We start from the raw sequence: 16219 nt of genomic DNA, 5'->3' as shown, positions 1-16219 counted from the left end.
ACTTGCAATAACGGGCTTTCAGGAAGACCCTAACTTTTATCAACTTGAACTTATGTCATGCAATCAGCCTGGCAAAAAGAGGGCAGTACAAGAAAAAACAGCCTATTTATATGCCTTAAGTTTATCAAATCATTATCAGACTATCAAAAATGGCCCAGTCAGTTGGGCCAACCCAGTTGAATTTTGTTTTTTTTGGTTTGGGTTTTGGTTTTTTTTTAACACTCCTTTCTATAATATTTTATCCTTCTTTACCTTTTGTTCCAGAGTTGTTTTTTTTAATATCCCCAGGAATAATAATATCTGGAACTATATGGAAATGTGTAACATTCTTGGAACATCCATATTTTTGGAGATCTGATTTCATTAGAAATATATTGAAAAATGAATAAAAATGCATTTTTGTGGAGTTCTCTCTACTTTTTTCTATATCGTCAATGTGTTGTCATAAATTCTATGGCGTTATTTCTACAGCAAAGCCTCCACTGGCCTGGAGTTGATCTCAGTTGAGCTGATAAAAATCAAGAACTATTTTTATGTAGTCCAATGGTTTAAAGCTCACGCAGTCTCAATGAAGACTACATTATTAACCAGGAGAACCTGATTACGATGACAATCTTAGGATAGAAAAAACTAAAAATGCTAGCTAGTATTATTAGCAGTCAATTAGCATTCACATGAAAAATGATAGTCCTTCTGATTGGAAAGTGGCTGTCACAATGCAAAATAAGTATTTTGATGAGATCACAGCCAAAGGTAGAGTAGAAAGTTAAAATAAGATGGTATTACAATGATTTGGCAAGCTTTTAAAAAGCAATGAAGGTAAAAATTTGTTAAGCAAAAAAATGTATCTGCCAAATATTTGTAAGATGAAAAAATAGTAAGAGGAAAATGATGCCTTTGCTAAATGCATACAGAGCAATACACTCAGGTTGCCTTTAAGTTGTTTGATAAGGGCTAGGTACTATTTAGACACTTAATTACAACATCAAAAGAGATCATCCATACCATGAAATCCTTGTTGATAGTTTTTGTGTGTGTGTGTTGATACACATATTAGTAAGGACAGAATGCAGACTTCAAATGCACTGCAAAAGAAATATTTTGGCTCTTCTGACACAAATATACATTGTTCTGAAAGGAAAATGGATCTTAACATTTTAGAATGGATCACACTGCATCCCAGAAATGTGGACTTATGATGTCAAAAAAGCAAACAAGCTGGATATTTCCAAGTAATTACATGATACTAAAGGATAGTTGCAGATTATAAGCAAATGAAGAGTGGGCAAAGACTTGAATACATGTAAACACAAACACAAAGGAACAGAGAACCTGAGAACAGGCTTCTGCAGGAACTTGGAAATAGGATCTTATTGTTGCTCTCTGTCATTGTTCCTGTATCAAATGGCAATTATTGTCCCTATAAGAACTGAGGTCATGAACCGCTTCATTTCAAAACTGACCACATGATGCAACATACATACAGTCATACTTTTGGAATGTCTGTTTTATATGCATATTATACATTTATACATCTCAGTTCCTCACACAGATGATAAATTCAAATGCCACCAACTGTATTCATGCAGAAAATAGCCAACAAAAACCTGGGACGTGAAAATTACTTGCATAAATTGACAAAAGTAAACTGGACGTATGCTGAAATTAGGTATCCATACATTGTACCAACTTCAAATTGAAAAGGTGCTAGATAAGCTCAAGTTATCAAAAAGGTAAGTTTTTTCTTTAAAAGCTAATATTAAACATAATTTACTACTTTATTACTTATTGAATCAAATTTACTCTGCCACAAAAACTGGCAAAGAGAAGTCAGAAATCAGAAAAAAATAAAGCAGAATGTATTCTACAATGTGCTTTGAAATTATAAAGGTCAACATATTTCAAAATGCCTATTCAGACTTTTAAAAACAAAAAAGCACCACCTTATTAAAATTTATTTCAAATAGTGAGGGGTTTTTTGTTTGCATGATCTATCCAATTTAGTATACACACCATAAAGATCTCTTCAATCTTTGTAGCCTTAGTCATATGAAAATGAAGATTGTTTCCTACTTTACATGTTATCCCCAGAACCTTTTCAACATATCAGAATCTCTGAATTGTGCCCTGCAGGCACAATATCCATGAGATACAAAATTTTCCTTCTTCACCTTACGCTGCTTAATTTGACAGCACTTCTCTGAGGGTGAGCATAGTGGAGAATGCCCAGGAAGGTATGAAGGACACTGTGTTCCTCTGGGCACCGCAGAGCAATTGGCTTCCTCCAGGACAAGAGACTACCATGCATCTGTGCAAGGTAATGCAACACAACCCCAGAGGTTAAAATCAGTTGTAACTTCTTGTCCAATAGCAGTTAAGTGCAAGAAGAACTGATTCACGTCTCACTGATTGCACAGAGATGGGTTTATCTATGTTTTTAAATTCTAGCAGGACACTCACCTGGGTCTAGTTTCAATATCTGCTTAAGTGAAGCAATGAACTCATTCTCATAGTTTCACATACAAAGTCAAGACAAGCAACTCCAGAGTAGCTGCCTACGCTGTAGGTGTATACAGCTGGGGGGAAGAATTCTGCAGTAGAGGCAGCACTAAAGCAGGTAAGATCACTAGAAATTAAACCTGGGGTTTCATTCCAGAGAGGGAGTTAAGGAGATTTTACCTCACAGCCATTAGTTACAGACAGCAAGTGTGAGAAACTGTCTCAACATGGAGCATCACTGGAAGATGTCTTAGAAGACATTAGAAGCTGATCGATAAGAAGTCATCGGCTCCAAAGTAACCAAAATGAAAAGCTGCTGGTCTGAAATGTGGTGGATAGCCTGATCATTCAAAACAGCCACAGTGTCAGGGCACTGAAAAATGGTAAGGATATAAGGCAAATCTTTGGAAGAGAACTGGGGTGACCCTGGGAACAACAGAGCAAGGTACTTTGGAAAAAACTACTACAGAAAAGAGCTATTTAAACGTATTAGCTAAAGCTGATACAAAGGGGAAGAGTTGACACCTCTTCTGTAAACATGCCTCCATTTGTTACAAAAAACCCAATGGGCATGTGAATAGCAGTAAAGTTTGAAATAAGTTTCCATCAAATACTTTCGGAAGAGGCTCTTGAAAGACTACATTATCTAAGAAGAGAAGGATCCTCTCACAGAATAAAAGCTCACTAAAAAACAGAAAAGAGGCTACAAATAAACAGCTTTCAAGGCTGAGGGAAGTTGCCATAAACATCTGGGCAGTAAAGAAACCAATGAAGTTCAGTGTGGATAAATACAATATAACCAATCTTGGGAAAAACAAAATAATCATCTAGCGTACAGAGTGATAGGATATGTATAATTTTGGGTACTGATAAGAAAGAAATTCTCAGGCTACCCCAATACTGAAAATTCAAGCTGGGCCATATCAGATTTAATGCTCAATAGTGTTTAAATATGAGCACGCTCCTTAAACAGTCTAGCCCACAGCAATGTGCATTCTCCAGGGCAATGCCTGGGCAAGGTGCAAGAGTCACCATTCTGAACATCTCGTCTGCCCGCTGCCAGACTATTTTCAAATAACTAACAGTATGCATGGAGAATGAAATGCATCACTTGATCTCAGTGTTAGGGAATGGTTGTAGCCTATGCTGGCATGACTATCAAAAAAAAAGCAGTTCTCCATCTCACTTCTAGCTGCTCACTCCCATCCTATGCTCATTCTTTTGGCACAAGCATTGCTGAAGCCACACCATAAAATCAGATCAGAAAACAGATCTGGCTGAAAACCAACCATTTTTCCAGGGTTAATTTTTAAGCCAGATAATTTCCCATTTTTGGGCCACTATACAGCTCCACAGGCAGCTGTGTCCATACAAATGAGGACATACAAGTATAAGAATGAGTAGCTGAGGGAAGGCCTACTTCTTTCAGCAGGGATGCTGGTTGTACAGCTAGAAGTATTAGCTGAACATGCAAATTAAGTTGGCTTATAAAACATGCAATGATATACTAGCTCTCCCTCTCTTTACCCCCATTCAACCAGAGACACACAACTCCCCTCCTGCTTTTGCATCAGGACAAGCATCTCTGACCAGTGGTGAGCAGGTTCACAGAGCTAGGTTTGTAGGAAAGCATTCACTTTTTGTCTAGATGAACTTTCTGGTTACTCACTCTGGGGACAGAGGAGAAGCAATGCCAGCGTAAGGGAAATGGAAAGACCACCCTTCTCATCGGTGGCTATTATCTTTACCATTGTTAAAATAATCAGATATTAAGAGAAAAGACATGTTATTATCTGCAAAGTAGAAAAGTGCAATAGCAAACAGAGAAATTACTTGCATATTACCCTTTGTGGAAGAAGGGTAAGGAAGAGTTTTTCTTTGCCTGCACTGCCAAGATGACTTAACAACATTCTGCGAGGGCTACTCAATTAAAGTAGCAAGCAGAAACTTTAAAAACAACCAAGAAGACAGACACTTTCACATGAGTTTTTATCAAATCGTGAAATTCATTATCAGACAGTGTTGGGAAGACCAGGAAGATAAAATGGGTTAAAAAGTGATCAGAGAGTGTAATAAAGAGCAGAGTAGCCAATAGGTATTAAATATTGCCACAAAAATGCAGGTGGGAAGCATATGCCCCTGGAAGGGTCACTCTATGCAAGTTCAATTCCTCCCCTATTCTCTTCCCAAGCATTTGCTACCAGTCAGTGTCACTAACAGTAACTTAAAATGTTATGCCAGGTATGTATTGAAATTAGTTCGTAACACTTTCTAGTTATCATTTAGAATTTACTTGAGAGTATTTGAAAACAGAAAGCCTTCTTCCTCCTTCTCCTTTGAGGGAGAATACATTAATAGAAAAATAAAAAGCAAAAGACTAAAGAGCCACAAACAAACAGTAACATGAGGATCCTGGACCTGCAGCTCAAGACTTTTTCCATTATATTGTTTTTCAGTTGGTGTGACAGGGAACAACATACAACACACACTGTTGCTGTATGCAAAACAAACTTTCTTGTTGATGTGACTGAATTCACAAAGAAATACTCTCCTTGCCAAGCAAAGATGACATTCCTTCTCTCCTTTCTTCTTGGTGTTGCACCCACTGCCTGTATCTGACACCTTGGTTGAGAGGGACTAAATGTTCTCAACTGGTGTGGTATTTATTCTTCTTTCTGAGTGGAAGTAGCTGTGCTCGAGCCCCATTCTCTACTATCATCATCAAAAGAGCAAACTCTAACATGGTGTCGGCAGTAAGGCAGATGAAGAATGTTATTTTTAATTCAAGAAGGGTGTTCCCCACGACAGCAAATACTGCAGAAGCTGCCAGATAAAAACTTTTTGTTCAGTAACCTGCAGGGCCTGCTTGGCAGTTTAAATGACGCTCATTACGTTTCTAAGAACTGTAATGTAAATGAGTGATTTAAAGAGTCTGGGATAAGCTCCCTCCCGAGGCTGCAGGCTGTTCATGAGATCTCACATGGATTACCTCTTCCATCTCAGAGCCCTGTGTTGCACACTGCATTGTTCCTGGCACAATGGGCTGGAATTGTTGCTTTTAGCCATGGATCATGGGCAGACCAGAGGATTTAGGGAAAGAACTGCCCCTGCACCTGCCCTCAACTTCATAAAGGGTGATTGATATCACGTTTGTACTAAAAAAGCACAACTGGGCAATAAAAAGAGTAGTTTCCTGTTGGGTCATAGTTTCAGTGCAACTGTGGCCTCAGCATGTGGTATACTTCTGTGTGCATGGTACATTGTTTCTATGTCTGCATCAAATTGTAGTAACTGTGAAGAAAATAGCTTTTAATTAAGCAACGAGGGAGACAGCAGATGGGTGCAGACAGATGGGAGCACACTAGGAAGCTATGAGACAATATTGGTCAGCATGACAAGCAATAGTCACAGCACACTCCCAGCGTAACGCCTACAGTCTCAATGGCAGTTATTGGTGAGTTTTAAGGGCATACTGGAAGGTAATAAAGAAAATAGCTCCTCAAATGTTTCTGCTGCTCCTTGGCAGGGGTGTGGGGCAGAATGGAATAAAGGTGTTTGTCAGAAAATCTAAAAACATTTGAGGAGGTGGCAGGCTGCATGTGGAGGCTGGCGTTGTGTCCACTGATGCAGATGAAAAGAAGTGTGCACCTTACCTGTCTACCCAAAACCAGTAATGTGACGAAGAATATAAACAAAGAAATTGAACCCATTGTCTTCAGGTCTTTCAGTATTCCTGGCCTATAAAATAAAAACATAAGTAAAGCAAACTGCTCAAAAGTTAAACCGAAATCACTTTAGCACAAGAATAAGACCACAATATATACTACTTTCTGTTATGTAAACTAGAACAATTTAAATATTATATGCTTTATTGTTTGATGAAATATTATGATTTCCATTATGTAGCTTTAATTACTTCTACTACATTCTGTGCAAATATGCCTACATTTTTAAGTCCAGTAGTAAGATGAGGATCTAATACACATTTCCTTGTTTGCTTACAAATGGAAAGCATTTGGTGATTATTCTATACAGGCAGAATAAAAAGAGATTTTTAATCTAATAACACTACTTCCATAATGGAGAGCTTGACTGTATCCAATGAATATTAAGAAGCAGAAACAAAAGCACCTAACTCTTAAGATGCCTTTTCACCTCAGAATTACAGGACACCCAAACTAGATCTTGTACAGAGTTAATTAAAAGCTCTGCTTTGGGAAAAGGTGCTAGAGGTAATGGGAAACAGTTCATATTAGCACCCTGCTGCTGACCCTACTGAAAGAATGGTGAGAGATTTAGGAGGAAAATATCAACAGACAAACAGCCTGACTGGCAAAATCAAGGCTGCCAGAAGCACATGCTCAATGTAAACTGTCCCAGGGCTCTCCATCCCACCACACAGATATCCTTTCCACTAGTGCAACGGAAACAAAGACCTGGGTTTGTTCATTTAATCTTCATATTTAAATGCAAAGAAAGCATATACTTTTTTTTCTTTTTTTTTTTTTTTTTTTTTCTAAAATCCAAATAATTTTCCATGGTTCTCTCTGTGTCCTAAAGACCTCGAGACCTCAAGCAATTTACAGCACAGGAAATATTCTACTCTGAATTTTCATTTTTTTCTGTTATGGCATTTGCACTGCACACTCAGCCCACATAGAAGAGCTGTATGCAAATTAAAGGTGTCCAAAAATTATTTTACACAGCAATACTTAGAACTTAAGTAATAATTTTGGTCTTATATAATATCATCTATAATAAAGATTTGAACAGTTTCACTGTAAATTTAACAAACAAATTCACAAGTACAACAAAATAAACTTTTGTTCTACTTAATTTTAAAAAACCTGTAACTGCATTTGTAAAGTTTTAAGACAACGTACTGGTTCTGAGGAAGTTGATTTTCTTCAGCTTGCAGCAAATGTGCTTTAACAGCCTTAATTATGTTCAGCCTTATGCCTTAACAACCTTAATGATGACTTCTTCCTGATGTCCTTTATTACAAAAATGCAAATTAAATCACACTTTATTTCCTATAGTATGTGATTTAAACACCTTGCCCAGACTTGTTTATTTTGTTCTAATGCCCTGAGGTGTGACATTAAATCATACATTAACTGCAGCATGACAATGATTTTAAATTGTGACTTGTAGATTACATAGCCAAGCTCCGAACTGCCATAGGTAGTATTTAACTTGTCTTAATTTCAGGACTGGTGTTATCCACCTACCTTCTAAGAGGTGCCATTGCATACATAAATTTGCTGTAGTCATCCAGCATGGGCCCATGAGTGTGCAGAAGGATAACATTGTAGCCCACCAGTGCAATCAACATTATCATCATTTTCAACTCATAATTTATCCTCAGGAAAACAGAACAGGAAATGAGCCCTAATATGCAGCTGTATATAAAATACTGGCAAAGAAAAATCAAATGGAACATATTTAGAATTTGGCTCTTGAGAAGGAAATCTCACATAATGTAATGTTCACGCTAGTTTAAAGAACAAATTATTGACCGACCACTCAAGCATGGATTCTATCACAACTTGGGACATTATGGGTTACAGACAGACGACAACAACCAGATGTTGGTATTTCACAGCATAGACCCTTTTTTTTGCTACGCTCCAATTCACCCAAAACTCAATAGAATCCAGATTATGCTCCTAATTTATGCTCCCTGATTTACACCCTTTGTCACTTTTGATTTACTCATCTGCAGTAGTGAGGCGTGCCAATTTGTGGCATACCACTGCTGATGCTGAAGTCTTATGCAAGAGTCTACTGCCAGCAGACTGACCAAAGATTTATTTCTGTGCCACTGTACAGTTTTCACTGTTTCCTGAGTTCACCGGTAACAACCCTGTATGTATCACTAGCTTAAGGGTCAAGCTAAAATGTCTAAAGATCTGAAACCAATTATTTCATTGCCTATATCTGCAGTATTTATCAATTGATGCAATACACAGTTGTTATTAACCTCACAGATATGCAGTTTTACAGACTCTAGAAATAGAGTTAAAATATGAATAATACAAAATTATTAAAAAGGTCTATGCATAATATTAAAAAAATCCTTCTGTCAAATACTTTTATGACTACATAAGAATATGTTCAATTGTTAAAAAAATGTTTTCTTTCCTATGTCATGTATATCAACAAAAATATGTATGGTTGAAGTTAAATTCCTGGAAAGGCATTTTCTTTGGATACTTTCTGGAAATGGATTAGGGCATCAAAATTGATGCTAAACCAGGAATAATGCATTCTCATTAGAATCATTATCTTAGTCATTAACATAGAGCACCTTTGCCAAAGATGCTTCAGGAAAATTACAGTCCTGCACCTTGTAAGGAAGTTAGCTTTACTGAAACTACAAAGCATTCTATTTCTAGATATGCTATTTTCAGACTACTGTTGACTTGTTGATGGCAGTACTTCTGACAGAACCTGAATCACTGTATACTAATTTTGGAGGATCACTAAGAAGAATAATTTTCACAGCACCCATCAGACAGAATTGATCTGCTATCTCAATCTCTGCCGTTACTGTAATTTGCTTGCAGATCTGCTTGAAATAAGAACAGAAATAACTGCTGTTCAGAATCACCAAAAATAAAATGTCTCCCATGGTGGCCTTCCACAGGAGGTCACACTTCAAATTCAGTGTTATGTAAAAGTAGCAGCATCCATTTTTTACTCTGTAAGGCGTACTACTTGTGAAATTAGTTTTCCAAAAAGAAACAAGCAAACAAAGGGCAGCCTTGAATCCATAACTGGATGCATTTTGACAAAGACCAAGAAACTTCCAAGTGGAACAGACAGTCTCTGTTAGTGTTCCAGAGGAATATGTAGACTAGATTGAAAATTTCAGTTAAGATTTCAGCAAGTGTTGACAGAGTGGCACACAGCCACACATTTAAGAACGTGGACTCCAATACTGCGTATTGCAATGCAAGATTCCAGTAAGCAAGAAGCAGATCTGGAAATGAGTCTGTAGGTAACTGTGCTTGAACAGCCACACCAAGTCAGGATGGCTTTTTTTCTAAGATGCCACCTTAAATAAACCATTTTCCAACTGTAACTTACATATGCTTGAGGCTATTGTTTCTGAGTGCTTAACACTGCAAAGGAGTTCTTCAATTCTCGTCAAAGGAACTGAAATTTCACTCTTTTAGTAAAAGAATTTGCAGATTTTACTAGATGCTTAAAGTATTGTAGCTTGAATCTTTAGCTAAACCTTTTAGCTTTTCAGACTAATGCAAAAGGGCTTGAAACAAAATCAGGAGGAACTGCAAGACAAAACGCTTCAAAAGATATGCAGAGCAATAAAGGTAGCTGGCATTCTAGCTAGCTTCTCAGAAGGATGCCTGCAGCTACAAAGCAGGCAAGTCACTGGAAAACAGTAAGAATTTGGTGAAGGAACAGTCAAAATAACCATACAGAAAATCAAGACTGGTGGAATTACTGTCAAATGTGTAACATGAGAGCTCTGGTCTTTGTCAAAGCACAAAAACTGCAAGCTGTCAGACAAATGGCAGCCTGTGTCCTGGGCCAAGTGGTCTGCTCTCAGTTCATCAAATGAACATGAAAATGCCTACAGAGGAATTAAGGTCCAGCTAGGAAAAAATCGCAGCTTTTATGTGCAGGTATACTGGGCTTATTTCTTAGTGAAGACGATTTTCAGGCTTGTTCATCCTACACCTCTGTACATCCCACTGAAGAAAGAAATGTGCTCAGGCTACAGAGGCATCGAAGCTTTATCTAAGGCAGAGAGTTGCGGTGATAGCAATCCTTTGCACTGACCCTAACTGGAAGATCATTGCACACTGAAGAATTAGCAATCTATGCTGCAGTGAAGCTAAGCAGGTGCAGGCCCATGCTGTGCTCTGCGTATCCCTTGGCTGCAGGATAACCTCAGCCAGCTCAGCCAACTGACTGCAACCAAGGAGCCTGCAGGCAGCTCCAGCTTGGTAGCAGCAGTTATGCCGCCTCGGTTCCCTTGACTTGATCTAACAGTGCAGCAGCAAGTTCTCATAGATGTTGTTCTTGTCTGACAGCAGAAACAATGAACAGAAATGTTTCCTTTTAAGAAAATCCTGTGAGAGCTCAAAAGAGGAAATACTAGGTAACCTCTCCACAGATGGGATCTGCACCTCATGCTGCCCTGACTGGGGAACTGTCTGGTGCTGCACGATTCAGGATTCCCAGCACCTGAAGGGATATAACTCTACCTACCCTATTTTCCTTCTTGTGCTAGCTCCAATAAATGGTATTTCAACCAACACATTGCAGAGTCTAAGTGACTTTCTTAACGGGATCACAGGCCCAGTGCCTTGCACCAGTGATCTACACCCTTAGGATTTAGCCCAGCGCATTTGGTCTCCTCTCTTAAAACTGAAGACCTACAGTTTAGTGGCTATAAAGACCTTTACTAAAGTAAAAAGGGATTCTGTGCCATTACATCTATGGAAAAAAACCTTGAGAACAAAGTCAATTTGTTCTAGTTAGTCAATTAATCAAATCCCTAGTCAATTAAAATGTCTTCCTTAATTGCATCTTTTAGAAGTCAGTATTAAGAATTTTATTTATTTAACACAAGTAGGTAGCAGCGCTGATACCAGACTGTATTTTATCACAGGAACAGATATGCAGGACTTAAAATCTCCCAAGTCTAAATTCTATTACATGGGAACTACAGAAGCATAATAGCAAAACTAAACAAAACTAGTCCCCATAACTTATGGTGTAATCTTTGCTAAGTCTTTAAAAAGAGCAAGAAAGGAAGCAATACAACTCAGAAAAGCTATTTGGTTGTGGTAGTGGTGATGTTAGAATCAATTAGTTTGCTTCAAAATGAACTAAATTCCATTTGGACTGAAATAATTCAAAAACCTCCTATTCATTCATTTTAGATTACATAGTCAATAGAACTGTCAGATCCACTATCATAAATCACAGGAAGTTTATCTAGATGAATAAAGCTTGAAGTTGACACATAGATTCTGAAGACTGAATTTTTAATTTAAGAAAACAAACATTTGTCAGCTTAATTATTCAATATTTCATTCAGTAAACACAGAAGAATTTTATTTCCAGATTTAAAAAAAAAAAGTCAAAAGTAGTAACTCAAAAGGACTTCATAGCTTTTTCAAGCAAGAAGTTATGCAGTGCCTGAGGATGAAAATGGTATGCATTTGAGGAATGTTTAATAAAAGAAAAGTGAGGAAAAAAGTTTTAAAAAACTTCAGCCAAGCAAACTTTTTCCTTTATTATTATTATTATTATCAGAAGTGACATTTTAACCTAATTTTTGTGCCAATTTAGCAGACAAAGTTTCTCTGATGAAAGAACACATTTTAATAGTTTAAAATTTATAAACTTGTTAGAAATACGCCAATCACAAGAAGAGCTGACAAACATCAATTATACATGGGAAAACAAAGGAAAAAGACACATAACATTTTTTTTTAAGAACAACAGATTGAATCTTAATAACAGGTATAAATTACCAAAACTGTATTTTTCAGATGCTACTTGGAGAACTTACTGATGAAAAAAAGGAACAAAATACCTTTCAGGATGTTCAAAACTATTACAAGTAATATAAAAGAAGATGACTAGAAAACCTGCTAACTAAAGACACAAACAAATATATATATGCATTGGAACAATTTGTTTCTATGTGCTTGTGAGTATGAACACATGCAAAGGCTGGGAGAAGGACTGCATAATTTCTTTGACAATAAGGATAACTTGATGTCAGGGCCAAAAGAAGACGTAGGCACTTATCCATACCTGGTGGTATTTAGTTAGCTAAATTTGAAAATGAGAAACAGAAACTCATGCACTGCTGTTGCTTTATGAGGCAGATGCTGAAAATCTGTAAATGCTGCAGTTACTGCAACTGTAATTTTTTTCCCCAGGAGAGTTCTACACATAATCAGCATCTTGCTTTTGTGTGTGCCTAGGATTGTTTAGCTTGATGTAGTGAATAGCTGTTTCATGTAAAACTTATCGTGTGGAATCACCACACACCATTTTGGTACGGGTCTCATCAATTCTGCATAGAGATAAAAGAATCTCCCATCTCCTCCCACTGCATCCTGCTTATTAATCCAAAGACTGTTGACCTATTCTGGCACAATATACAGCCTGTTATGTTCAACTGCAGGTCTTTTGTAATCCCCCTAAGAATCACTGGTTTTTAGGATACAGATCCCATTTTTTGCAACAATGTCCTTTCCCCTCTTCTTGCATGTGCCACTGTGCATTTGTTTACACTAAGACATCTTCTTCAAATCAGTTCAGATCTATTAAACAGTTGATAAAGTGGTACATGAGTATTGTATTTCCCTCCCTCTCAACCCACCTCTTAATCACACCAAAGTGTGATGATCAGAGATTTCACACTGATTGCCAGGTCAATGATGAAAATTGTGAATATTTTCAGGTCTACCACTGGTCCTTGTGAAACCTGCCTGCAGATCCACCTGGCTTTCAGTACACAGTCTGCTTTGCAGTCACTGGGTGCTCTCCTGTTTGTTAGCATGGGTGAGCTATGCTTTACAGTTACCATACTGTTTCCTGCTTTTTAATCTGACATTCATTAAAATATCTATTTTCAGAAGTGCCAACCCCCTTTAACTTCCAACTTACTTCAAATGTAGTTGCAGATGACTGAAAAAAAACCCAGTCTTTTGCTGCAGTCTTAAAAACTGGTGGGTGTTTAACTTCAAGCAGATCTGGCAACAGTCAATTTAGTGTAATCGTTGTAAACAAACGAATAAATGTAAAATGAACTCACCGGTAGGAAAAAACAGTTGTTTTGTATACACCACCGTGTCTGATTACTTGAATTAGGAAAACTTGCATTTGATGAATTAAGAACTGAAGGAAAAGCTTTCCCAGCATTATCCAGGAAAAACTAGAGAAAAACAACATATAATCCATTAGCTTGTCAGCTGTTTAAGGTCAAAATAGAGAAGAGAAATAGAGAAGCAGAGAAAGCCTTGCCAGTAATCACTTAACTCTGGTATTTCACTGCAAATTGAAATAGCAAAGGGAAAATGACATCACTCGATTACTTGTTCCTGCATTCTCAGACAAAAACAACTTTGTTAACCTCCATCTGACACTTCCCATTTGAGTAAAAGATGAAAGGCTCTTTCTTATGTTACTTTCATGTATCAGAAGCTCACACACATGAGACAATGATGAAATAAATTTAATATGAATAATTCTTTGATTTACCTCAACTGAACTTCCTATTTAAACACAGGAAGAATTAAAGAACAAGAAGTCTTTACTGAAGTTGATTTACACAGATGTAATAACGTAATAACAAAGACAATAATATTGGTACTAATGTTATTGAAACAGAGTAGAACCAGTATCTCCTGGGTCACCACATTCAGCCAGTTGATGTCACAGGTAACCATCATCACACAGTACCTCTGTATTGATCCAGTGCTTTCTTGGCATGTTAGATTTCTGTGACTACATTAATTCCACTGCTTTGAATCTCACCACTTAACTTCTTTCTATGTTTATCCAGTATTCCTGGCCAGTTCCCATGGTTTTTTTCTTTTGCTAATCTCATCCTTTAGGTTTCAGATAGCTCCTTTCTCTCCCTAGTATGTACATTCCTTGCATTTAATGCCATCTCAGCCTTCTTATGCTCAGCAATCTGTTTTTCTAGTTTCTTCCCAGAAAACAAGCTCTTTATTCCCCTAATCATTCTAGTAGTCACCCTCTGCACCCTCTTTCAGTTCAACCTTCTGGATGACCGAAACTGCAAACACACTTCCCAGATTTTATCAGTGAATCATGCAATAGCATTTACACTAATTCTGCAGAAAATATGTTTTCATACATCCTAGAACATCCTACAAACCCTTAATTGCTGAGTGTACTTCACAGAAGTGGGGCTCAGACAGATCATGATGTTATAGCAGCTTAACACATTGCTGCGCATTGGCATAATCCTAGCCACTAACATCACGCTCAGCAAATGTGAGGTAGCTCTCCTTCATTGGGACTCACTTTGGTAAATGCAGTTTACACTTACCAGGAGTTAAAAGCAGTCACATGGATGGTTATTGTGATTCAGCTGAGTTGTCATTAAACCCATATAATTAATCAAAGTCTTGTACTCATCACATCTCCATCTGATGAGCTTCCAACTTGTATCAGAATTTCTGGTCACTGGTCTGTAAGACCAACCACAATCTTGTGCTCTGTACTACTATATTACATCCTAGTTCTTTTACCTATATCCTTAGCTGACTTCTTCCTCTCTAAAATCTCAAGCCTTCCTTCAAAGACATTGCCTGTCACCTTAATTTCATTAGCAAATTTCACCATCCCTCTCAAGGTGTATATGAAAATCAACACCAGGTTGATCATTGCAGAGCTCCACAGGTTGCCTCCCTCTCACCCATTGTTCTCTGCAGGTAACCAGTTTGCAATCCACCTCTAAATTCTTTCCCCAACCCCATCTTTACCTACTGCCCCAGAGAAAAACTGCTTAGTTTCACTCAGAGTAACCAAATGTGGATTAAAACAGTTTATTGATTTACTAACACTAGATCTGGTCAGCCACAGCTCTGTATAACCAAGTCTTGAACACTTCCAAGGATGGAGATCCCATAATCCCCCTTGGCAGCATGTCCCAGAACTGTACTACATGCAGAGTGACTTCTTCTTTCCTTTCTAAGGACTATTCAACCTCCAAGCTATCACCCATGGTCAGTGTCACTTGGTACGTTTTGTGGTGCTGCTGAGAAGAGTTTGAAAACATCATCACTGTAACACCCCTTCAACAGAAGTAGGACTGGTTGTGGACTTGGGAAGGTGATTGCAACGCCACCTGCTACCAAGACCAAGTTGGCACTCAACTTTGTACAGTTGGCACTTTCAAGCTGTCTTCCTTCGCTAACATGCTTCTCTGACTCTTCATGTGAAACTACACATCTTTAACCAGCAATCAATGAACTACACATTCAGGATCAGCATCACTGATACAACAGATAAACCCACAACACCAGACACTACAAAATGTTAGTAAACACCTACAGATTTTGAAACACCCTTCTATAAATGATCCTGAAGAGCTCCCATCACACACACACACAGACACACACAGACACACACAGACACACACACAGACACACAGACACACAGACACAGACACACAGACATATACACACAGACACACACACAGACACAGACACACACACACACTCTCTCTCTCTCACACACACACAGAGTGTTATATGCATATCTACCCATTCTCACAGGATGTGTGGGTTAAATGCACACACTCCCTTTTCTGGGATTTTGGGCAAAGACCCTCCAGACAGCTTTAAGTATTCAACCCTCATCCCTACCCCCAACTATTTAAAGTGACATTCTCATCTTATAAGGTGTTATTAACCAGGTCATTTGCCAAGGGTGGGCAATGAGAGTCCCCACATCCCACTGATAGTGCATTTACTGTATTCAGTCTCAGAATCCCATCCCATGCTTGTCCACTGTGCAAAAGATTATATACCATGAAAAACTCACAGTTCTATTATATAAGATACATGTGTATATGTATTTATATATATTAAAGTATTTTAATTTTGGTTTTGAGCTTTCTACAGGGCATTTCTGACCTATGAATGTTACCTGTCTAGACAGAATTCTATAGGAAATGTGGTATACCTATGAA

At 37.8% G+C, this 16219-nt stretch overlaps 1 protein-coding gene across 2 annotated transcripts in view; it reads right to left on the bottom strand.

The window, feature by feature from the left end:
* Window positions 1-16219, bottom strand: part of ADCY2 (adenylate cyclase 2) — a 224907-nt gene that overhangs the window by 17041 nt on the left and 191647 nt on the right. For both annotated transcript variants that reach the window (XM_056332859.1, XM_056332858.1), the window contains exons 17-19: window positions 13310-13429; window positions 7731-7915; window positions 6153-6237 (exon numbers count right to left, since the gene is read on the bottom strand). In XM_056332859.1, the coding sequence (XP_056188834.1) occupies window positions 6153-6237; window positions 7731-7915; window positions 13310-13429 (390 nt within the window). The remainder of the gene's footprint in view (window positions 1-6152; window positions 6238-7730; window positions 7916-13309; window positions 13430-16219) is intronic.

This window comes from Falco biarmicus, chromosome 3 (genome assembly GCF_023638135.1).
Source record: "Falco biarmicus isolate bFalBia1 chromosome 3, bFalBia1.pri, whole genome shotgun sequence".
In the NCBI taxonomy this organism is placed as follows: Eukaryota; Metazoa; Chordata; class Aves; order Falconiformes; family Falconidae; genus Falco; species Falco biarmicus.
This window is presented reverse-complemented; position numbering and strand designations above follow the sequence as displayed.